The sequence below is a fragment of the Piliocolobus tephrosceles genome, chromosome 10 (genome assembly GCF_002776525.5).
Source record: "Piliocolobus tephrosceles isolate RC106 chromosome 10, ASM277652v3, whole genome shotgun sequence".
NCBI classification, from domain to species: domain Eukaryota; kingdom Metazoa; phylum Chordata; class Mammalia; order Primates; family Cercopithecidae; genus Piliocolobus; species Piliocolobus tephrosceles.
Window position 1 is genome coordinate 27240967 of NC_045443.1, and position 24237 is coordinate 27265203.

Consider the following 24237-nt stretch of genomic DNA (forward strand, 5'->3'; position numbering starts at 1 on the left):
ACTGGAAATAGTGGAGCAAGTTTAGTTATTTGGTTTTACAACTGTGTTGCCCTAAACAGATTACCTGCATCCCTAACCAACTGTCCAGCTAGACTCAGGCACTTCAGTGAACATGTATCTGGTATTGAGTTGTTAAAAAGGGAGTTTGACATCTGAAGTTAAGAACCAGGAGTGTTATAATGAATATATTACTAAGTGTCTCGTGAGAATGCCTTGAAAATAAATTAGTGCAATTGTAAAATAAGATTCTCATTTTCTTAATGGAAAGTCTTTCTGCATTTCTTTTGTACATGTGCTATTATTATTATTAAGATATTCACATACCATAAAATTTACTTTTTTGAAGGGTACAGTTCATTGGATTTTAGTACACATTTGCAGGTTGTACAGTATAACCACTATCTGATTCCAGAACATTTTCATCACCACAAAACCTTACATCCATCAGTGGTCTCTCTCTAGTTTCCCCTTTCCTCAGTCTCTGGCAACCACTAATATTTCTGTCTCTATGGATTTGCCTATTCTATATTTTATATGAATGAAATGATAAAATATGCAGCTTTTTGTGATTGGCTTCTTAACATAATGTTTTTAAGTTTCATCTATGTTGTAGCATATTATCGGTACTTCATTCCTGTTTATTGCCAAATTATATTGCATTGTAAGGATACAGCACATTGTGCTTATCCATTCATCAGCTGATAGGCATTTGGATTATTTTACTTTTTTGGCTGGTAAGAATATATGCTGCTATGAATATTTGTGTACAAGTTTCTGTGTGGACATATGTTTTCAGTTTTCTTGGGTATATATGTAGAAGTAGAATGGATAGGTCACGTAATAACTCTGTTAAATTTTTTGAGGATCTGCCACGTTGTTTCCCAAAGCAGCTACATCAAGCTTGTCCGACCTGTGACTTGCTGGCTTCATATGGTCCAGGATGGCTTTGAATGCGGCCCAATACAAATTTGCAAACTTTCTTAAAACATTATGAGATCTTTTTTTAAAAAAAGGTCATCAGCTGTCGTTACTGTTAGTGTATTTTATGTGCGGCCTGACAGTTCTTCCAGTGTGCTCAGGGAAGCCAAAAGATTGGACACCCCTGAGCTACATCATTTTACATTCCATCAACAATGTATGGAAGGTTGCAATTTCTTCACATCCTCTCCAACAATTGTTATTGTCTTTTTCATTATAATCATCCTAGTGGGATATATTGAATTGCATTCTCCTAATGACTAGTTATTTTAATTAAGCATCTTGTCATGTGCTTATTGGCCATTTGTATATCTTCTTTAGATAAATGTTTACTCAAATCCTTTGCCACTTTTAAAAATGGGGTTATTTTCATTTTATTGTTGAGTTGTAAGAGTTCTTTGTACATTCTGGATACTAAGCTCTTATCAGATATTTGTTTATATGTATATTTCAGATGTATTTATATATAGGTATATATATTTGCAGATATTTTCATCCCGCATGTTTTTTCCCCATTAGTATCAGGAAGAAATTCAAGAACTTAATGAAGTCGCAAGACATCGGCCACGGTCCACATTAGTTATGGGAATCCAGCAAGAAAACAGACAAATCAGAGAATTACAACAAGAAAACAAAGGCAAGATATGTTACTTTTTTGACATTAATCCCATTTCTAGTCTGTATTCCTGAATCATATTTATTGCTCTTTATCTTGTCCCACATTTGAACGTCTGCCTTGCTTAACAACCTCTTAGATTCTCATCCTCAGTAATCCAGTTAGCCCTGCTGTTGTTAGCTATGAAATAACTCAGCTTCATTCTCTGCAGTCCCACTGCATTGGCCCCCAGATTAGATGCTCAGTCTCTTGCCTGAAATGTCCAAACTTATCTCCCTGATTCCGGTCTGTCTTCCCCCTTCCAGTCCAATCTGTCTTCAACATAACCATTAGATTGATATTTCAAAAATCAATCTGATCGTGTAATTCTTTTTTTTTTTTTTTTTTTTTGAGATGGAGTCTTGCTCTTTCACCCAGGCTGGAGTGCTGTGGTGCTAGCTCAGCTCACTGCAAGCTCCGCCTCCTGGGGTCATGCCATTCTCCTGCCTCAGCCTCCCAATTCGCTGGTACAACATGCGCCTGCCACCACGCCCGGCTAATTTTTTGTATTTTGAGTAGAGACGGGGTTTCACCGTGTTAGCCAGGATGGTCTCAATCTCCTGACCTTGTTATCCGCCTGCCTCGACCTCCCAAAGTGCTGGGATTACAGGCGTGAGCCGCTGCGCGCGGCCCTGATCATGTAATTCTTTTGCCTAAGAACTTTCTTTTTTTTTTTGAGATGGAGTCTGGCTCTGCTGCCCAGGCTGGGGTGCAGTAGCCGGATCTCAGCTCACTGCAAGCTCCGCCTCCTGGGTTTATGCCATTCTCCTGCCTCAGCCTCCCGAGTAGCTGGGACTACAGGCGCCCACCACCTCGCCTGGCTAGTTTTTTGTATTTTTTTTTTTAGTAGAGACGGGGTTTCAACGTGTTAGCCAGGATGGTCTCGAACTCCTGACCTCGTGATCTGCCCATCTCGGCCTCCCAAAGTGCTGGGATTACAGGCTTGAGCCACCACGCCTGGCCTAAGAACTTTCATTATATATTTATTACCTTTTACAGGGACCCTAAAAATCAATTCCCAGCCTTTTTTTTTTTTATCTTATTCCCACAGCTTTCTTCACCGTGAACTCTTTGCTCTTGCCAACACAAATCACTTCCTAAACACATCATCTGTTTTCATGCCTCCCTGCTTAGAAGGTCCATTCCTTCACTTTTCAACTGAGGGAACTCACACTGTACTTCTACAAAGCTTCCACCAATTTTTTTCCACAGACATCTCTTAAATCTCTTTGACTGACACTCCATTCTGCACCAACCACGTGCTTGTTTTCTCTGCTAGACTCTTGAGGTCTGTAGCCCTTTGGTATTAATATGGAGAGAGCCTTGGCTGATATTTAATTGCTGTTTAGTACATCTTTGTTGAAATGATTCTCAAAAAATAAGCTTAAAATGCTCATTCAAAAAACTAATAAGGGATTTCATTTGGTGTCTCTTATTGTTATATGGCTAGATTTTTGTGCATTGTGTTTTCTTTTTAAAATGTCCTATTCATAAGTTGCTTAGTGGAAAATTTTATGTACTTTTAACTCAAGTTGGAATAAAGTACAATATTATTCTTGATAGAATTGCGTACCTCCCTGGAAGAACATCAGTCAGCCTTGGAACTTATAATGAGCAAGTATCGAGAACAAATGTTCAGATTGCTAATGGCTAGCAAAAAAGATGATCCGGGTATAATAATGAAGTTAAAAGAGCAGCACTCCAAGGTAATCCATTCTATAAATGTGACCTGAAATGGAAAAGAGAGACAATTGATTATCCTGTGTTCAGATTTTTTTTGTAAAAAATCAGAGGTATCTAGTAATGGCATTTTAACATGATGTTGAATGTTTCATCTTTTTAATTGCCATTTTCTCCTTTTTCTTATTTTTCCATTTCTTGCTTGTTATGTATCATTTTCTGTTTGATTTATAACTCTCACTGTTTCTTAGAAACTTTAATTTGTTCATTGAAAAATAAATTTTATTTTCGATATAAAGGTAAGTCTGTTCTATTCAACATTATTTTTGTAGGGCTATATGCTTTTAAGAAATATTTCTTAAAAGGCTGGGCATGGTGGCTCACGCCTATAATCCCAGCACTTTGGGAGGCCAAGGTAGGAGGATCACTTGAGGCCAGAAGTTCAAGACCAGCCTGGGCAACATAGTGCGACTCCATCTCTTCAAAAATAAAAGTATTAGCTGGATGTGGTAGCACATGCCTGCAGTCCTAGGTTCTTAGGAGGCTGAGGTGGATAGACCACTTCAGCTCAGGAGTTTGAGGTTACAGTGAGCTATGGTCATGCCAACTCCCATCTAGACAACCGAGTGAGACCCTGTCTCTTAAAAAACAATTTTTCAATAAATTTTTTTTTGTTAATAAATTTGTGTATTGACTTCTCTTGCATAAACAAAAAATACTGAAAACTTTTTTTTAAAACCTGAAAGCAGTTTAATGTAGATTTGTTTTTCTTAGGACTATTTTCTGAATAAGGCTAATTCATCCAGACTATAAATCATCTTGTTTATTATAATGGAAAAAACCTGGGGTTGAGGAGAAGAACCAACATATTAAAAGGTTTGCTCCCTTGCCCCAGTATTATATACCAGTTGACATCATTTTTTAGAAACAAAGCTGAAGTAGTTAGAAATTAGTGTTTTACCTGCTGTTCATCCCTTTGTCATCACTGTGTCTATTCCCTTTGGTATGTCCCCAAATTTTATGGCATATTTTATGGCAACTGCTATGAAGACAAGTAGAATAATCCTTTCTCACTTATATTTATTTTAAACTGACTTTTATTTGCTGATATGAAATAAAAATATTAAACTAGATTGTGAAACTAAGCTGTTACCTGTATTAGATAATGATGATCTGACTATTATTATCAATATTATTTAAGAAATAGTGATTATGAGCCTTCTTTTCCCCATTTGTTACAGCAGAAATAGTAAAGGACATCTTTTTATATTTCTCTATTATTGAAACACATTTTAGATTCTTTAAAATACTTCTTCCATTTTGGTGCTTGTAGGTGTTTTTCACTTATTAGTAATTAATTCTATTAGAATTAAATACCTATCAAATAGCTCTTTATATGCCTTTATATATTAGAAAACTTAATGATAGGTACCTCTTATGTCAACCAGTAAAATTATAAATTAAATTAAAAATCTGTGTTTAAAAAACAAAAAAAGTTTTCTAATTTTGCTATTCATCTCCTAATCAAATGGCAATCTGTTGATATTTAAGTGGTGATCTTTTGAATACAAAATGTAACTATTGTTAATGAGACCATTCTAAAATCATTTAAATTTAAAGGTATAATAACTATAATAACTAAGACTTTTTTAGAGGCACTAAGAGGAGTTGACTTAGTATTAGTAAAATAAATGTAATCTTGAGAATTTCTAAAAGGTTTGTATGTTTTATAACCTAAAAATAAAATGTTAAGGATCTCAAGGGAAGAATACCATCTCATCTGGTAGCAACTATGACAGAAGCAAATGTTTTCTAAAATGCATTAGATTTTACTATTCACCAGAGCTGATTTATTAATTAGTAAGGTTAAACATTTCCTAAGATAGCTGTAAGCCATCCTTTTTTATTATGTAGACTGAATTCTTCATCTAAGTTCAGATGATCCTTGCCTCCCATAAAATGACTATTCAGTTATTTGTTATTAATTCTCACTAATACATATTAATGTTTGTGATTTTGATTTTTCCCAAAAAGGAGACACTTTGACTTAATTAAACAAACATTAATACTTGCACTGGATTACTTATGGGTAATAATAAGATGAATGTACAAGCTTGCAGTATAGTGGGAGATGCAGACACAAACATAACAACCTGTATAAGGGAGGGTGTGATGAATCCCAAAGTAGGGATATGAATTGTTACTGGACTGCTAGAGGGAGCAATATTAACTGTCATAAGGAAAATCTGGAACGGTATCAAGGAAGGGAAGAAAATTGTCTCAGTCCAGCCTTGAATTAATTATGGTCAGGTAGGTAAACAAGCAGAAGTGAGTGGGCAGAGAAACTTGTATATAATAAAAGCACAAAAAGTATGGTATTCTAGGATGTGTTTAGGTACTAGTGCTCTGATATGCCTAAACACAAAAGTAATTTTACAACACATTTAGGGCTAAGAAACAGAGTTACACATAACAGCATTTTGGATTGCAGTAAGAGATCCTTTCGAGACTGTTGTAATACAGAACTTTGCCCTTACCTAGAAGTTTTTGAGTACATACTTAAAAAATCAGAAAGTTTCGGAGCTCATTTTTACCCAAATAATGATTTTCATGTTATTTTTGAGCAGATGCCTTTTTGGAAATCTTAAAAGAGCAAACATTTCAAACAGTTGGCTAACACGCATGAACTAACACTCATTCAGTTTTTAAATTACGGATGATATCCGTATTAACATTATAATGACTCTATACTACAGATTGACATGGTACATCGTAACAAGTCCGAAGGATTCTTCCTTGATGCATCTCGACACATCCTTGAAGCACCTCAACATGGACTGGAGAGAAGGCACTTGGAAGCAAATCAGAATGTACACTAAATAAACAGTCAACTTTTGGGGTGTGGATGGAAGGGGGGTCCATTTCAAAAGTTCTTTTACATTGAATTTCCCTCCCAGATTAGATCAGCAAATAAATGAGATTGGTTAAAAGAATGTTGTGTCTTTAATAGCCATGCTGTTCAGTGTAGAAACTTTAAATCTCTCATTAATTTTCTGTGTGTTATGTACAGCCTGTTAGATATTTGCAGGTTTTATAGGTTATTCAGTCCAACTCTGTATTTGTTTGCTCTTGTTAGCTGTTGCTATAAAACAGTCATTTCCTTTCTGGACATCAAAGATGTTTTCTTGGCATTAATTTTAACCTGATTTCATAAAAATTTTGGTCAAAGTATTAAATGTTTTAATTCAGATTGTGGATAGTTTGTAGTCCTTTGATTTTGCAAATGAAATTAAAATGTCTTTGTTTAGATGTTAGGATTAAGTATAGTAGTGCTCTCTCCATTGTGTCTCGACTTTTTTTTAACTCACTTGTGGCAGGTCTTTATTGAATAAACGAGGAATAAACGTAGACAGGGAGTTAGAAACAAAAGACATTTCAAGACAGTTCAAGGGTTATGTTGGTGATACTTCTTGTCTTCCAGACAGTTTTGAAAGCACAGATCTTGCCTCTTGTGCTTGTTAAAAAGTCTGTGATACTTCTCTGAAGATTTTATAGTTAATAAGTGAACCATTACCCTGGCCTATAAAAATGCTGTCCTATTTGAAGTATTGGGTTTTTTTCTCATAATGAGCTTTGTTAGACTTGGTACTGAAAAAATCAGTAGTTTTTTTTCCTTCTATTTTAAAGGCAAGGAAATACTTGCTTCAGCCAGGCGTGGTGGCTCATGCCTGTAATTGGGAGGCTGAGGTGGGTGGATCACGTGATGTCAGGAATTGGAGACCAGCCTGGCCAACATGGTGAAACCCCATCTCTACTAAAAATGCAAAAAGTTAGCTGGGTGGGGTGGCGGGTGCCTGTAATCCCAGCTGCTGGGGAGGCTGAGGCAAGAGAATTGCTTGAACCTGGAAGGGGGAGGTTTGCAGTGAGCCGAGGTTGGGCCATTGCACTCCAGCCTGGCCAACAAGAGCGAGACTGTCTCATAAAAAAAGGGAAAGAAATACTTGCTTTCTGTGTAGTTTTTTAACTTAGGTCAGTGCCATAGGACTGACCAAATCATAAGTTGAGGATGCTGTTGGTATTCAAAATTTTTACTCATTACCCTTACTCAGTTTGCTGCTGCAATGATCTGTACTTACCTGCTTTTACATATTATACTTCCTTGACAATGGGAGGAGTTTTAATGATTAACTTGCAGAATATGACATATTTTTCTTCATATCATTCTTCCTACCATAATCTAATTCAAAACTATGCAGTAGAACTTTCTGAAATGATGGGAATGTTTTTTCTCTGTGCTGTCCAGCGTGGAAGCCAGTAGCCATATGTGGCTGTTGAGCACTTGCAGTGTCACTAATGCAGTTGAGGGACTGAATTGTTAATTTTTGAAAGTGTATTGATTTTAGTTAAGTTTAAATAACATTGTTTTGGACAGCACAGATTAGCCTTTTCTAGTACCTTCTTGCTGAGTACTAGCAGTGTTTAGGTTTCCTCATTAGAAGGACCTACATTTTTGTTGGTTAAGAGGTTATTAAATGTGGTTTGCCAAAGATACTACTATTGTCATTTCTTCCAGCTTATTAGTTCCGTGGGTTTCTTGGAGTACTGTTAAATCCTTTTTGCAAAGAACATATATACAATTACTGAAGAGACAATGTTTACTTGGGAAGTTGTTCACTTTTATATTTAAGTCTTGGGCTTAATATGATAAAATACCTCTCAATTGCCAGTGAATAATGGTCTATAGAAGCTGTTCATTGAGAAAATGATTATTCTCAAGTTTCTGTTGATTTTAAACCTTTTTTTGTCTGTCTCTTTAACTAGACTGTAAGCTTCTTCAGATCAGGGACCATGTCTTAACAGTCTTTGTATTCCTGTTGTTTAGCATAGTACTGGCACATCATAGTTGTGCAAAATAAGAAAATGAGATTGGAAGAATTTATGCTACTTGCTGCGCCTAACAAATGCGGATGTCTGTATTATAGTGATACTATATTTTCAACAGTTGGCAAAGAAGGCCATTTAATATTTTAACACTGAAAAGCAGAATTGTGCTCATTTTATACAATATTTATCATATACCATACACTAAATAGAAGGCAGATGTAAAGATGCAGTTCCTGCTCTCAGAGAGGATTATGACCTAGAAAAGGTTACAGATTGGATTGAGATAAATTTATAGGCCTGAACAAATACAGAAAAGATTTCTAAATCATTGACGACTTCAGCGAGGAAAAGAGATTGAATGCGTCGGCAATTTTTATCTTTCACATTACTTTGAACAATAGTGTATGTAAGTGCAAAAAAAAGACAAAGTTGATCATTGTGGTGAGAGGAATGTAAAATATGAATATTTTTCTTGCTGCTAGGTTTAGTTTTATTGTGCTGCTTATTCTTAATTCTAGTCCTGACAGATCTGATTTCAAAAGCCCATCTGTGGTCAACCAACTTCATTGTTAATATTTGTTTTATTCATATTAAGTGACAATGTAAGAATATTCATGTTAAGTGGTACTGCAGATTTTATAAAAAGGAGAGGATCCAAAAATAAAGTATTTTGCTGATTTCCAACTCCCATCCCTCTCTTTCAGGAACTGCAAGCACATGTTGACCAGATAACTGAAATGGCAGCAGTAATGAGGAAAGCCATTGAAATTGACGAGCAACAGGGTTGCAAGGAACAAGAACGAATATTTCAACTTGAAGTAAGTTTTACATTGCAAATGTAGATGAAGACTGTGCATACAAAGATTTATGCCAGAAAGTATATCCCATTTTTAAATATATATTTACTTTTCTTGGGTACTGGTAATGTTCTCCTGGATGCTGTTTATGTGGGCATATTATGCAAGACCATTTATATGGTGAGGCAAGAATCTAGGATTATTAGTAATTTACAATATATCAGTAATTTAGAAAATTGACGTTTGATCCTATATTGCTTATCTTATGAAGTGAATGTACTTCTTCAATTGAATAATTTTTAAAATTTTGTTTATTCTATTTGAGATCATAGTGATACAGGGAAATTTTTTTTAATCCACAGATATTTAGGGGCATTCTTACTTTTTCTGGGGATTCTAAAAACCTTTGTCTCATCTGTCCTTTATTTTGTGATAGTGAAAGTACCAGTCTCTGAATAACTGAAATCAGTACAATAGACTTCTATGCTTTAAGAGCTTCATTTTGAAATCATGGTGGGGAATCTGCTTTAGAGTACTAAAATAGAAAGTGAGACTGAATTTAGAAAGTGAGTACTAAAATTTAGAAAGACAGTGATAGAGAATAAATTATGAAAGGTTATTGTTAAATGTCTACACATTTTTTTACAGTAACTAACCAAAAGGAGGCCGGAAAGCAAAGTTATTTACCAGTGCCAGATTTGGTCACTTACTTTCCTTCTTGAAAAACATCATCAGCTACCCTTACTCTGCTGCTCTCAAATACCAGTGAGATAAACTTGTCCTGCATACTGTGCTATCATGGAAAGTAATAAAAATACCAAAAAGTACTGAGAGATTCTAGCCTATTCACTGGCTTTATAAGTTTAAATAAAAATAAATCTAGATATTATTGTCTTCATCTCTAATGTGATTGTAAAATAAGGCAGTTTCTGAGCTTCTATTTACAATTGTAGCTGCTTAATTAGAAGGCTTTGCAGTGGTGGAAGATGTTGAACATGATTCCTAGCTGCATAAGTGTTCTTTAGATTCAATTTGCCAACTGCATATATCATTGAGTAGATTAATGCCAATTACAGAACTTGCTTATTTGTTATACTTTCATATGTTTAGTTTTTCCTAACATATGTTTGTGCTGTTGTAGCTACCTTGTAGATGGTGACTGCATTTTTGTTTTTGCTTGCCTTCTTATAGCAAGAAAACAAAGGCTTGAGAGAGATCCTTCAAATAACTCGAGAATCATTTTTGAACCTAAGGAAAGACGACGCATCGGAAAGTACTTCTTTGTCAGCATTAGTGACCAACAGTGACTTGAGTCTGAGGAAGAGCTGAAGAGCTTCTGAGTCTGTGAGCTTCTTACATGACTCCAAATGGTCAAATAAGTGAATGAATGGACAGAAAATTCAATCCTTTATTTTTTTCTCTGTAAATATGTACAGTGCACTGGCTATGAGATAGCAACAAAAAATGCATAGTTAATGGTCATAGACTTTATTCCAAAACATAATTGGAAAATAGAAACTGAGCCATTGCCAGTTGGTAGACAAATGAAAGGTTTTCACAGTGACTACTGAATATACCAAGAGCTTTTGGCAGTACTGCTGGCTTTCTGGGTGATTAATTAGGTAAACTTGAATATTCCCAATAAATGTTTGAGAATTCATAAAATTATACCATTTTTGCCACTGTTTTGTGAATGTAAGATTTGTATCCTAAATTTCATCCTTCTTAGTTGGCGTCAAAGTTAATAAAAAGTTTATATGCCATGAGACTTCTAGTGATTGCCTACTTTCACATTTATTTAAATTTTTGTGAAAGAAAATTTAGTTTTAAAGGCTATAGTAATGTGTTATATGTACCTTAAACAGATAATTTAATTTTAGCAATTTACCATAACTGATACTTAGCTAACAATTGTCCATAACTTAGTTTAAGTGTAAGAAATATCATTTCAGGAATGAAAAAGAAGGAATACTACTTTCTAAGAAAGAAGATCTTATAATAGACATATTTAGTAGGTTAAACTACTTTAAAAGGATAAGTTTTGGTTCAAAGTTGATAAAGAAGATGAGATTTGTTTTTCTCTTCTCTGGCTGATTTTTAAGGATATTATGTAGTTCATTTAGTTAACAGACTCGAAATGTTTGATATAGCAAGATAGGTATTGTAATTTCAAAGTGAATTGGGAATTCCTCTGCCTCATATAACCCTTTTTTTTTCTTTAAGTATTCTTGAGATACAAAAAAAAAGTAAATTAAAATTTTTTTTAAAAAATTCCGGATCTGTTTTTAAGCTCCATCTGGTCCTCATAACCTGTAACTTTTTTCTTAAAACCTTTCAGCTGAAAGTGGAGTAGAGGTGGAGTAATCTGTGGATTTGTTTCTGTTGTCTTTTAAAATGTCAAATATGTAAATTTTTAAAAAACCACCAGATGCAGAAATGTGCTTTGACATCAGTTGAAACCTAAATTTTCTTATGTTGTGGTGATTGTATTAAAAAGGGATAAAAGAAGAATGTCAAACATGATTAAATATATTGTACACATTTATATTGAATACATATCAAAATTAAGACAAAATTATACTTTGAGTATATAATTTGTTAAATATTACTTTATATGGTAATTTTATGTATAATTTCATATATTGGTAAAATTCAAAACCACACTTTAGAATTTTTTTATCTTAAGTTTGGGGTTAGTGGGGTCGATGAGACTGATGAATAGAAAAGGACTAATGGCCCAAACATGACATAGATTTCTTTTTTCAGTCAGAGGCCTTATTTGATATTTTATAAATAAATGACAAGTTTTTATTTTGAAACTTTTTTATTGTTTTTGGGAAAGTATCCCTTAATTTAATGACACATTCATTCAGATACTTTTTATCCCTGGTAATAAAGAAACAAAATAAGCTACACAATTGAGATTAAGTTTGAGGAAGTTCATTGAGGCAGCTCTGCTATAAAAGATTGCTTGATAAATAATCATTTCTGTAAACAAGTTGGATTAACTTATTGGTCTTTTTGCTTGGATATGAATTTAAGGTCTTCATGTTTAAAGACATTTACTTTGTTATTTAGTGACACTTTTCCATCTCTTTTTTTTTTTTTGGTTATTGTTAAACAGAACCTTAAGTTTATGTTTGAGGTATGTACTGCATAGGAACCTATTTTATTATTAAAGAGGAGTGATTTAAATTGGTGTGGTCCCCAATTTAATCTGAAAAGTGCTTACATTTATTCTTATATATGGTTTAATTTTAAGGTCTTTTGTCTCTTCTTACTACAAAGCAGCGACCTTCTATCTGTATGCCTTAGGAATTAGCAGCGTCTCAGTGTAGGATCCTGCAGAATTTCTTACGATCTGTAGTAGGTTGAGTCATGTCCCCTAGAAGGTTAAGTCTGAGTCCTAACCTGATACACCTGGGAAGGTGGCCATATTTGGAAATAGTCTTCATTAGGGGATCTTATGATATAATTACCCTGGATTTAGGGTGGGCTCCAAACCCAGTGACTAGTGTCCTTACAATGAGAGAGAAGGAGATATGAAACACAGACATAGCTGCATGAGGACAGAGGCAGTGAATTACGCGGGGACTGCTAGTCACCACCAGAAGCTGCAAGAGGCATGGAATGGGTTCTTCACGGCCTCCAGAAAGGACCAAGCCTATTTGATTGCAGACTTCTGGCCTCCAGAACTGTGAGGAAATAAATTTCTGTTGTTTTCATTCACCCAGCCTGTGGTAATTTGTTACAGTAACCCTAGGAAACTTAAGACATCATTTATTTATCATCTATCAACTATATTTTTTATTTTATATAAGAAAGAACAGCTCTTAAAAACCAATTATTTATAACCTCACAGATAATTTCTGCTCTAATTTTATATTCTTCAATATCAAGGTGACTTCTAAGATTTTATAGAAATAAATTGCTTCCCTGTAATCCCAGCACTTTGGGAGGCCAAGAGGGGTGGATCATTTGAGGTCAGGAGTTCAAGACCAGCCTAGCCAACATGGTAAACCCTGTCTCTACTAAAAATACAAAAAGTTAGCTGGGGGTGGTGGCAGGTGCCTGTAATCTCAGCTACTCGGGAGGTTGAGGCAGGAGAATCACTCGAACCTGGGAAGCAGAGGTTGCAGTGAGCCGAGACGGTGCCATTGCACTCCAGCCTGGGCAATAATAGTGAAACTCCATCTCAAAAAAAAAAAAAAAAAAAAAAGAAATTGCTTCAATGAAAAATGGAAGATCATAGATCCATAACTTAATCTTGGTAGTCACTACCTTTTTTCATTGTCAGAGTGAAACAGAACATTTTTTAGTAAAATACTGATGAAGATAATTTCTAATTGGAATTTGAGGAGACATTTTCCTTTTACCTAACTGGCTGCTCCTCAGTCTCCTTTGTTTCTTCTCTCTGACCTCTTAACATTAGAGAGCCATTGGGCTCAGTCCTTATACCTATTCTGTGCAGTATCTCTACTCACTTTGGTGATCTCCCCCAGTCTCATGATTAAATACCACCTCTATGCTTGATGGCTGGTAAATTCAGTTCCACCATAGACCTCTCACCCCGGATTCATGCAGCTGTGATTGTCAGAGACATTTTAAGCTTAAGATGTCTAAAGCCAAACTCCAAATCTCCCAGAACCTCTCCATACTCTTTCCCATCCTGCTTGATGACAACTCCATCCTTTGAGTTGCTAAGGCCAAAAACCTAGGTGGCAACTTTGACTCCACTTTCTCATATCATGCATCCTATTCATCAGCAAATCCTGTTGTTGGCTCTTCCTTCCAAATATATCAGAATCCTGCCATTTCTCTCCTCCACTGCTACCCCTGGTCAAAGCTACATTATGGTAGTGTTAAGGTATACAAATTGGAGTCAACCTAAATATCCTACAGTAGGGGAATAGTTAAGTATCAGTATCCACTCAATACAGTTGATTACAGTCTATGGCTTGAAGATGCTAGCAACAGGAAGAAAAAAGTACCTAAATTTGCATTAAAAAGCTTAACATAAATTACACATATAATTACAAATATGTAAAAATCAGATGCATACAGGGAAATGTCCTGAAACAAATAGCATCAGTATTCTTCCAGCTAATTATATGATTTAGCCAGTCAGTTTCTGATGCCTATAAATCAAGCATTTTGTAGCTACCATTATGGAGTTGTAATTTATTCATCAATTCCCCCAATTGATGGATATTTAGTTTGCAAAGTTTAACATAAAATAATGCTGCAGTAAACATCCATATACATACCTTTATTTATTGCAATTTCTAGCGTGCAAATTCCCAGAAGTTTGTTAGGTCATGTTTTATTTTTTAAATGAAAAAATAAATGTACACTTAAAAACCTAGCATAGTAAAAAATTTGCAATTCAGAGTAAACCTCTTCCTACAGCCTCTGTCTTCCCAGAGGTCATACGTTTCTTGTGAATCAGAAAACTTGTTAACCAAAAAAAGTGACTGAGGCAAGTGTCTTTGATAAATCAGAGGTTTATTGAGCCAAAGTTTAAAGACATGCCAGGGAAAAATGCAAGTTACATGAGCATCTGTGACCTAAGCTTTCTAAAGAGGGTTTTGGAAACTCATTATTTACGGGAGAGAGCAAGGAGGGAAAAGGAGAGGGGTTAGGCAGTGAGGCAAATGATTACCTTCCTGTGAGGCTCATTAATGCTCAGTAAATCTATGTTTCATATAAGATAAGGTAAACTGAAAAAAGGGAGTAAAGACTCAATTATCCATCTGTCTCAGGGTAGGCAGAAGAGTGGCTGATCTTGTCTCATCCTTATTCTGTACGTGGGAAGATAATCTTGTTATTGGCATTGTCAGTGTGAGATTTAACAAAACTTGGTTTTAAGAGTTAAACTTAGGTTGCAGACCCAAGGTTACAATTGGCATGTGTTGGTTTTATAGCTCTCCACAATGAGAAGGGGAGGCCTTGAGGCTTCTGTTAATACTCCCCCTCCTACGCGGGACATACTTGGTTTTGGCTACTCCTATTCAACCTCCAAGTTTCAGCTGGAATGTCACTTCCTCAAGGACTCCTTCCCTGGCATCCCACTTTCTACCCCTACCCCATTATACATTTTCATTGCATATTATACATCTTGTGTAACTGTTTTAGTATCTGTCTCACTTACACTTCAGTCCCAGACAGCCAAGACCATGCCTGTGTTTTCCATCTCCTAGTGCTTAAGGCATTGCCTGGCATACAGGAACTCAACAAATATTTAATGAGTGAATGTGAGATATAAATCAAAGCCTCACTATCATATATATATATATATATACCATTTTTATGTATTTTTTTGAGACAGTGTCTTGCTTTGTCACCCAGGCTGGAGTGCAATAGTGCAATCTCGGCTCACTGCAGCCTCCACCCTCTGGGTTCAAGTGATTCTTCCACCTTAGCCTCCCAAGTAGCTGACAGGTGTGTGCCATCATGCCTGGCTCATATATATATATATTTAGTAGAGATGGGGTTTCACCATGTTGGCCAGGCTGGTCTTGAACTTCTGACTTAAAGTAATCTGCCTGCCTCGGCCTCTCAAAGTGCTGGGATTACAGGTGTGAGCCACCACACCACTCCTGCATAACAATTTTTTTTAAACATCTTAAGCTTGATCCAGACCTACCACCCTCTCCAGTGTAATGATTACATGGTAGTCCCTGGGTAAGTCCAGAGTTCCCACTAACTTAAGCCCCTCTTTGTGTCAATTTCATAAAGAGTGGTCCTTGCAAATACAATGGCCAGATTGTCAAGAGGCATTTCAGTCAACAATCAGGGTAAAAAGGTTTGCAAAGTGAATTCTTTTGACATAACAAAATACCACTGACTGAATGGCTTAAACAACAGAAATAGGTTTCTTGCAGTTCTGGAGGCTGGAAGTTCATGACCAAGGTGCCAGCAGGGATGGTTTCCTCTGCTTGCAGATGGATGGCTACCTTCTTGCTGCTCTTCACACTGTCTTTCCCCTGTGAGCACATGCACCTGGTGTTTCTGTGCCCTAATCTCCCCTTCTTACAAAGACACTAGTCAGATTGGATTAGGACCCACTCTAATAGTCTCAATTTAATTTGGAACCTCTTTAAAGGCCCCGTCTCCAAATAAGGTCACATTCTGAGGTACTGGGTGTTAGGGATTCAACATATAAATTTGTTGGGGGGCACAGCTTAGTCTATCAGAAAACCATAGATAGCTGCCCTCCCAACAAGGGCTGGGGTACAATGACGGGCTGTGCCTTAGGGCAAGTTCCTGTTCTCAGGAAATTAGAGCCAAGAACTCTGGGTTTTGAATGAATGTTACTAACAGTTATTAAGTATACATCACCTAGGAGTGAACTTTGGACCAAGTTTCTACAGATGCTGCTGTGGAGATATTGATATTGGAAATTTTAAATATTATGTACCAATCATTTGAAAGAAATGGTCCATTACTTCAGAGAATTAACTTGGAAAAACATGCTATCACTGTGTAAAATTAATTTTCAAAAAGAACGATAAAAAGTAATATTTATATTAGAAACATCCTATCAATTCGTCAGCAGAAGAAAACAGAAAATGCCTGGTGCTTTACATCTTCATCATGACGAGTGTAAACCACATTTGGATAGGGAGTCAGGCATCCCAGTTTTGGTGTGAGCACTGTTACTTCTTGATAACTCTGTGACTTCATATCATTAATTTAAGAATTTCCTCAGGTATTAAATAAAGAGGTCAGTGAACATGATCTCTAAAGTCCTTTGAAGGTTTAATATTCTAGCAATTTCTTTGTTGGAATCAGTTTTCTATTCCACCTGCTACAGAAAACTCAACTGGCCTGTGGTACAATATACCTAGTATGGTTTGGCAACCTGGTAGCTAACCTATAACAGATAAAATTTTCAGAAATTTCTGAAAACATTTTAAAGAACAGTTCAACAGAGTTTCCTGTTAACTACTACTTTTCTTTAGTTTGACACATCTGAAGTGCTAATAACACCAAATTAATCTTTTAACACATTGCCCCAGGTTTCACTTCCTGTTAATTATCTTTGTGATTTTTTAAAAATGAAGAACTATATTGTTTGCCCATATTAAATAACTTTTTTATAGCTATGAAATTCCTTGTGTCTTGTAGCTATCGTACAAATATCTGAAAAAATTTATGAAAGTATTTAATGAAGCTTTTTAGCATTTTTTTCAAAATAGGGATTTATTATAAAAACTATACAAACTTATCATTCACAAATTATGAAAAATTTTAAATAATTTGTATCCTCCCTCCAAAATAGTATGTTGTGTCTTTACAGTCTTCACTGGCAGTACATTCAGATGGTATAGAAACTAACTCACAAACATTCCATATAACTTTGTCCTTACAAAGTAAATAATTTTAAAAAACTTTTCATAAGTTTCAGTGTTACTGAAGTTAGTTATAGACAGTAAGCATTACAGAATAAGCAGTAAATGGTCACCTGCATTGAATTTTTCAAAGCAAAAATTGTTTTATATTTTGTATGTTGTTTTATCCTGCCCCAAACACTTAAAGCAAAAGTTAAAGATTTTTCCAGTTACCTGAAACTTCAAAAATCTATTGTACTTTGAAAAAACTTTAAAAAGCAGCATCATTTAAATAGTGGTTAACTCACAAATGTGTATGCAACAACGTTCACCAACCCTAATACTCAGGCCTGCAGAGGCACCAGCTCACAATAATTTAGTGCTCTGAAAGCTGGGGGAAAGCCCCTGAGTGGTAAGTATGCAACCCAGGGTGTCGGGTGCTTTCTTGTGGTGAAACAAGGGTATCAAAACTGAGGGGACTCTCCAAGGTCCTAATGAAAAGCAGCTCCTCTAAACGCCTGAATCCTTTTTGACTCCACCCTCATCACTTTAAGGATGAAGCCTTTCTGTACAAAGGCTTTGTACAGAAAAGAAATTATTAAGAGTTATATTTTACACTAATGCTAACACAGCTAACTGAGCAGAAAGAACTATGAAGTACAAATTTTTCTAAGGTTTTCTTATTAATGGCAATATAGACATTCATTCATTCATTCATTCATTCATTTATTTTGAGACAGAGTCTCACTCTGTTGCCCAGGCTGGAGTGCAGTGGCATGATCTTGGCTCACTGCAACCTCTGGGTTCAAGCAATTCTCCTTCCTCAGCTTCCTGAGTAGTTGGGATTACAGGTACCTGCATTACAATGCCCAGCTGATTTTTGTATTTTTAGTAGAGATGGGGTATAGGAGTATATATTCTACTATACTAGAATATAGTAGAGACCACTATGTTGGCCAGGCTGGTCTTGAACTCCTGACCCCAGGTGATCCATTCACCTCGACCTCCCAAAATGCTGCGATTATAGGCGTGAGCCACCGCACCCGGTAGGCAATACAGATTAAGGTGGGGGTTATTTCCTAAAAACAAACATAATCCATATGTCATCTAATGCAGTTAAAGATCACCTGTTGACAATATTTCAAAAGGCCTTGAAAAAAAGGGGGCTCCTTTATTTGGAATATAAATAAATCACCCTTGTAAAATTCTATTATCTATATAAATTGGCCTATTTTCAAATAATAATTTAGCTATTTCAATTACCATTTTAAGCCATAAAAGGCAAAAACAAAGGGAACCTACTGAATTGTACACTTAAACATGAACAAGAAGGTAAATTTTATGTGTATTTTATCACGATTTAAAAATTTTTAAACAAAAGGGTAACTTTTGGATAATGTATGATACTAAGAAGGACATGCAACTAAGTAATCAGACTGCTTTTAGTAAGAAAATAAGTTGCTTTTTTTTGTTTTTTTCTTCCTCTTTTTGAGACAGGGTCTCTGTCACCCAAGCTGGAGCGCAGTGGCTTATTGTAGCCTCAATCTTCAGGGCTCAAGAGATCCTCCTATCTCAGTCTCCTTGGGAGCTGGGAGTAGGCACGTGCCACCATGCCTGGCTAATTTTTTAATTTTTTTATAGAGATGGGGTCTTGTCGTGTTGCCCATGTTGGTCTCAAACTCCTGGACTCAAGCGATACTCCCACCTTGGCTTCCCAGAATTGGGATTACAGGTGTGAGCCACCATGCCTGGCCTGCTTCTCTTTTTGTTTTCTAAAATTCAAAGGCCTAAGTATCAAATCCCTCAATCTCCAAATACTGTCACAAATAAAGACTCAATAATAAACTCCCTCCAAAAGTTCAGACAAACTCAGGTGAGAGACTTGTTTCAAGGGGTTATAAAAAGAAACACCAGGGCTCTGCAGGAGAATCAGTTTTTAATGTTTTAAATGTATCTATTTAATGGAATAAGTTGATCATAGATTTGTAAACCAAAAGGTAATTTCTCAAGTATTTGGAAATAAGGAAAAGCCTCCCTACCACCAACCTTTTGGCCATCTTTCTCATTCTCTTAGAATCATCCTAATCCCCTAGTATACACCCTTACCGTATATCAATAAGGGCACCATAATATTATGCAAAGCACAGATCTATATGCCTGATCTCTTATTAGACTTGCACCAGAGACTGCTGAATCACTCCAGGCATGAACTCCAAAGCTGAGGCACACAACCAAACCCCTGGACATCTACAGAAGCAGGGGCGTTCTCTCTCCAGCTGGCTGCTCCTTCTGGAAGAGCTCTTTGATCTGAGTTAATCGGCCATAGAGCCTCTCTCTCAGTGGAGGAATGTGGTAGCTAGGGTCCAGAATGTTCGTAACTCGGCGCTCTCTCTCTTGCTTCCATAACTTGTATGGGTGGGGAGGGAAGAACGGTCGTCCTCTCTCTCTTCGAATCTGTAATGTAATTCCACTTACAGCCAGCATGCCCCATACTGCCAGGATAATAAAGTCTAAAAAACAGTAGAAAAAGTACAGTTTGAACTCTAGTATTTTAAAATCTAACATAATAACACAACCCTTCATGAACTAAATCTGTATCTTCCTTTCTTTTTTTTTTTTTTGAGACGGAGTCTTGCTCTGTCGCCCAGGCTGGAGTGGAGTGCAGTGGCCAGATCTCAGCTCACTGCAAGCTCCGTCTCCCGGGTTCATGCTATTCTCCTGCCTCAGCCTTCCGAGTAGCTGGAACTACAGGCGCCCGCCACCTCGCCCTGCTAGTTTTTGTATTTTTTAGTAAAGATGGAGTTTCACCGAGTGTTAGCCAGGATGGTCTCGATCTCCTGACCTCATGATCCGCCCATCTCGGCCTCCCAAAGTGCTGGGATTACAGGCTTGAGCCACCGCGCCCGGCCTGTATCTTCCTTTCTAATAGACTTTCTGGTGAGTTAGTCCAAACACATACGTAGTTCCTCACATACAAACCAAGGAATCAGTGGGGAAGCCACAGTCTTATTTTTGAAACTAGGATTTTTCTATTACAGACATTTGAAAGTCCAGACAGGTTGTAAAAAAATCAGTTGTTTGGCCTTCCAACATTATGTAACAAGTACCCACAGTTGGTTGTGTGTTTTTTCAGAGGGAGTTCGGGGAGGAAGGCAGTGATCTAGTTATACTTCACATATGTACGTCATGGAACATCAGATGCCACCATGCTCATTTCTTTCCCATTCCACTCCATATGGGGCCCTACTGCACTCACAGTGTAGGTATAGGAGCGCATGAAAAGATTCAACCAATCGTTACTGGTTTTTTTTTTGTTTGTTTCGTTTTTTTTTTTGAGACAGAGTCTCGCTCTGTCGCCCAGGCTAGAGTGCAGTGGTGCGATCTTGGCTCACCGCAATCTCTGTCTCTCGGGTTCACACCATTCTCCTACCTCAGCCTCCCGAGTAGCTGGGACTACAGGCACCCGCCACCACGCCGGGCTAATGTTTTGTATTTTTAGTGGAGACAGGGTTTCACCGTGTTAGCCAGGATGGTCTCGATCTCCTGACCTCGTGATCCACCCACCTCGGCCTCCCAAAGTGCTGGGATTACAGGCGTAAGCCACTGCGCCCGGCTGGTACTCAGCTTCTAGTAAAAGGCTCGGCAAAACACTGTCTGGTACTTAAAATTTGCAAGAGTTTTAAGGTTTTCAAGGATTTCGAGGTCTCTACCATCAACCTCTTATCCAAAGGGAAAGCTCTGGATGGTAGAGGGAAAGACTTGCCCTAAAATAAAATCGCAACAATCACAATTGTGCTTATGCAATATATCTTCAATTCTGGGACATGCTTTTTCACTCTCCACACTTCAACATTTCTGAAGTCAACGTATCTTACAATCTGAACAATTCACGTGGCAGTCATTTTTTTCTTCAAAAAATTTATAGAAAATCTGTAATGGATAGAATCTTACAAGTGAGGGAAACTACATGCTTACTAATTAAAAACTCAACTAGCAAACTGCATGCTTCATTAAAGGAGGGAAACAAGGGAATAACTTAAAATTCAATCAGGTTGTCATTCTCATCCCTCATTCCATCCCCACCCATAAGTGTCAAACGTCTTTACTGTCAGCATTTTTCTCCCCACTGAGAATGACCAGGTAAACCTAAATAATCTTGGAAATTTCTTAAGGAAATTCAATTAGTAGATTTTTATCTTCATCTTAAAATTTTAAATGCTTTGCTCCCACAATCCTAAGTTATCGTAACGGAGGGTTCTCACAGCATTGTTATGCTGTGTTCCCTCCTTTTGTCCCAGTTGACTTTCGTTAAATTTAGTCTCCAAGTGCTCTGGTTAGCATAGGTGGGTCAAGACTCCTACCGTGCTGTCACACTGGTTTTCAGATTTAAGAGTCTTACCATTAGTTTGAAAAGGCACATTTGTGAAAGCTCTGTGGAAATCCTTGTTGAGCGCTCTCTTGAGTACATTCAAAGTGATGTAGGAAAGGCTTGTGGACAAGTAACTGCCAATGGCTAAAACCACCGAATAGGAGCCAATGACTCCACAAGTCAGTATGTTCAGCTGTGGAAGAGTGGAAGAGTTTAGGCATCATCCATGGTAGAACAAAAACAGCTTCTAACCCTCCACTGGCTTCAATCACAGGAAATCACATCTGCTCCCTCAGGCATGAAAAGGGCCCAGACCCACTCAGAGCTGAACAGAAGTTCCCTGGAAAGATAAACTGAAAACAACCTTCAACATCCATATGAGTTCTTAAAACACAGTTCAGCTTACCAAATACTATGGAAAACATCTTCCCTATGAAGGAACTTCAAAAATAAAATCTTAATTAGAGGAAGAAGCACTCTTCTGAAGCCAGCTGAAACTAATAACCCATCAGGTTGGTGTACTAGAGTAAGCACTACCTTCTCTCCTCCCACTTAAAAGCATACTGACTGTGATGCTCCGTTTGATTGGGGGGGGGAAAAAAACAGCATGTGATAATCATAAATAGAATTTCCTTTGCTTTCATAATAACAAGGCTATTTAGAAGCAATCATCTGCTACAGATAACACAGCCCTCCCCAGTAAACATGCAAAATGATGAAATAAGTGATCAGCTGAACACAGGATAACATAATGAATAAATCTAACTTTTGATGAAACACTTACTATTCTTAGGCAGCCCATGAAAACTACTGGAATGAGGATAGCTATGCAAGAGAAAGTGACCCAGAATACACCATCATCATGAAAAATCTTTAGGTTTCCTGAAAAAGCAAAAAGAAACTAAGTAAACAACAGCTTTACCAAGTTAGATTTAGTTTCTTGGAACATCTGAACACAGATATACATCAAAGGCTTAAAGTAACAACCAGGGAATATGTTGGCAACTAGAAATGAATTCTAATTTTCTTCATTTAACTGTCAATACAATCTTCTTTGAAGGATGTGTTCTAGAAAGTGGGTGGGGGGAATCAAGCAGGTCAATGCTCTGCACATTTATTAACAATCATTTAGAAGAGACTGGAATAGTCCAAGCTCTTTCATTCACTAGCTCTATGAACTTGAGCCTCAGTTTCCTAACCCTCAAAATGACATTGAATTATATCTCCAAGCTCTAAATCACCCATTAGCTCTATATTTCTGACTTCATGATTTCATACTGCAAAATAAAAAATATAAATAAAAGGCATTCAAAGTTAAGCCATGAACCCAATGTAAACAGCAAATCCACTTAACAGATTTTTACCATCAAAGCATGTCCTGTCATGCCACTGCACACTGTGACGTGTGATTTCCTCATGTATCAGGAAAGAAGAACCAACCAACCATCTGCTCTTCCTAAACTCTTCTCCTGCTGCTGGACTCTAAAATGCTGCACAACTTAGGCTGACCCAGAACAAATATATAAGAACTCCTCTTTATAAATTAAGTTTAAAAAGCAAGACTAGCCTGACTGCTGTTTAATACTGACACTGGCACCACCGTTCAGTCCATCTATAAATGGCCCCATGCCTCGAGACCTACATATCCAGGTCAGAGTGGAAGAGTGGGAGTCCCTAGGCTACAGGATTGGACCTTGAGACTCCATATTCTCTGAAGCCAACAGCAACATGCCATTGAGGTGAACTTACAGATTATATTCTCTAGTTTAACTATATTCACCTTCACAAAATACATATGTGGCTTTTTTTTAAAAGGCTTTCAAGAAATCTAGGTATTAAAAACAGTTATGATGCATGCATATGAAGAATAGACCCTTTCAGAGAATAAGCTCATTGCTTCCCACATAAGGTGAAAACTAACAATCTAATCAGATTGTAGCAGTCAGCCAAATATTTTTCAAATGCTTATGCTTAAAAATATGCATAGGCCTCTTGGCCAGGCATGGTGGCTCACACCTGTAATCCCAACACTTTGGGAGGCTGAAGCGAGCAGATCACTTGAGGTCAGGAGTTTGAGACCAGCCTGGCCAATATGAAGAAACCCCATTTCTACTATAAAAATCAGCTGGGCATGGTAGTATGTACCTGTAGTCCCAGCTACTTGGCAGGCTGAGGCAGGAAAATCACTTGAACTCGGGAAGTGGAGGGTGCAGTGAACCGAGAATGCGCCACTGCACTCTACCCAGAGAGACAGAGTGAGACTTTGTCTCAGGGGAAAAAAAAAATTTATATATATATATACACACATATATATATATATTTCATGTGTGTGTGTGTGTGTGTGTGTATGTATGTGGGCCACGTGCAGTGGCTCAAGCCTGTAATCCCAACACTTTGGGAGACCAAGGTGGGAGGGCTGCCTGAGCCCAGTTTAAGACCACCCTAGGCAACAGTGAAACTCTGTCTCTACTAAAAATAAAAAAATTAGCAGGTATGGCAGCACACACCTGTAGTCCCAGCTACTTGGGAGGCTGAGGTAAG

General features: G+C 37.1%; 2 protein-coding genes across 5 annotated transcripts in view; one reads left to right on the top strand and one right to left on the bottom strand.

The window, feature by feature from the left end:
- The window catches only part of FGFR1OP2 (FGFR1 oncogene partner 2), a 29060-nt gene extending 16867 nt beyond the window's left edge, over positions 1-12193 (top strand). For 2 of the 3 annotated variants that reach the window (XM_023209036.1, XM_023209037.2), the window contains exons 3-7: positions 1498-1615; positions 3197-3339; positions 6070-6183; positions 8902-9015; positions 10186-12193. In XM_023209036.1, coding sequence (XP_023064804.1) covers positions 1498-1615; positions 3197-3339; positions 6070-6183; positions 8902-9015; positions 10186-10323 — 627 coding nt within the window. In that variant the 3' untranslated portion in view covers positions 10324-12193. The remainder of the gene's footprint in view (positions 1-1497; positions 1616-3196; positions 3340-6069; positions 6184-8901; positions 9016-10185) is intronic. The other variant, XM_023209038.2, reaches the window with a different exon arrangement.
- A 4987-nt stretch (positions 12194-17180) lies between these two features.
- The window catches only part of TM7SF3 (transmembrane 7 superfamily member 3), a 47274-nt gene continuing 40217 nt past the window's right edge, over positions 17181-24237 (bottom strand). For both annotated transcript variants that reach the window (XM_023209030.2, XM_023209028.2), the window contains 3 exons: positions 22481-22578; positions 21727-21889; positions 17181-19837 (listed from right to left, as the gene is read on the bottom strand). In XM_023209030.2, the coding sequence (XP_023064798.1) occupies positions 19575-19837; positions 21727-21889; positions 22481-22578 (524 nt within the window). In that variant the 3' untranslated portion in view covers positions 17181-19574. The remainder of the gene's footprint in view (positions 19838-21726; positions 21890-22480; positions 22579-24237) is intronic.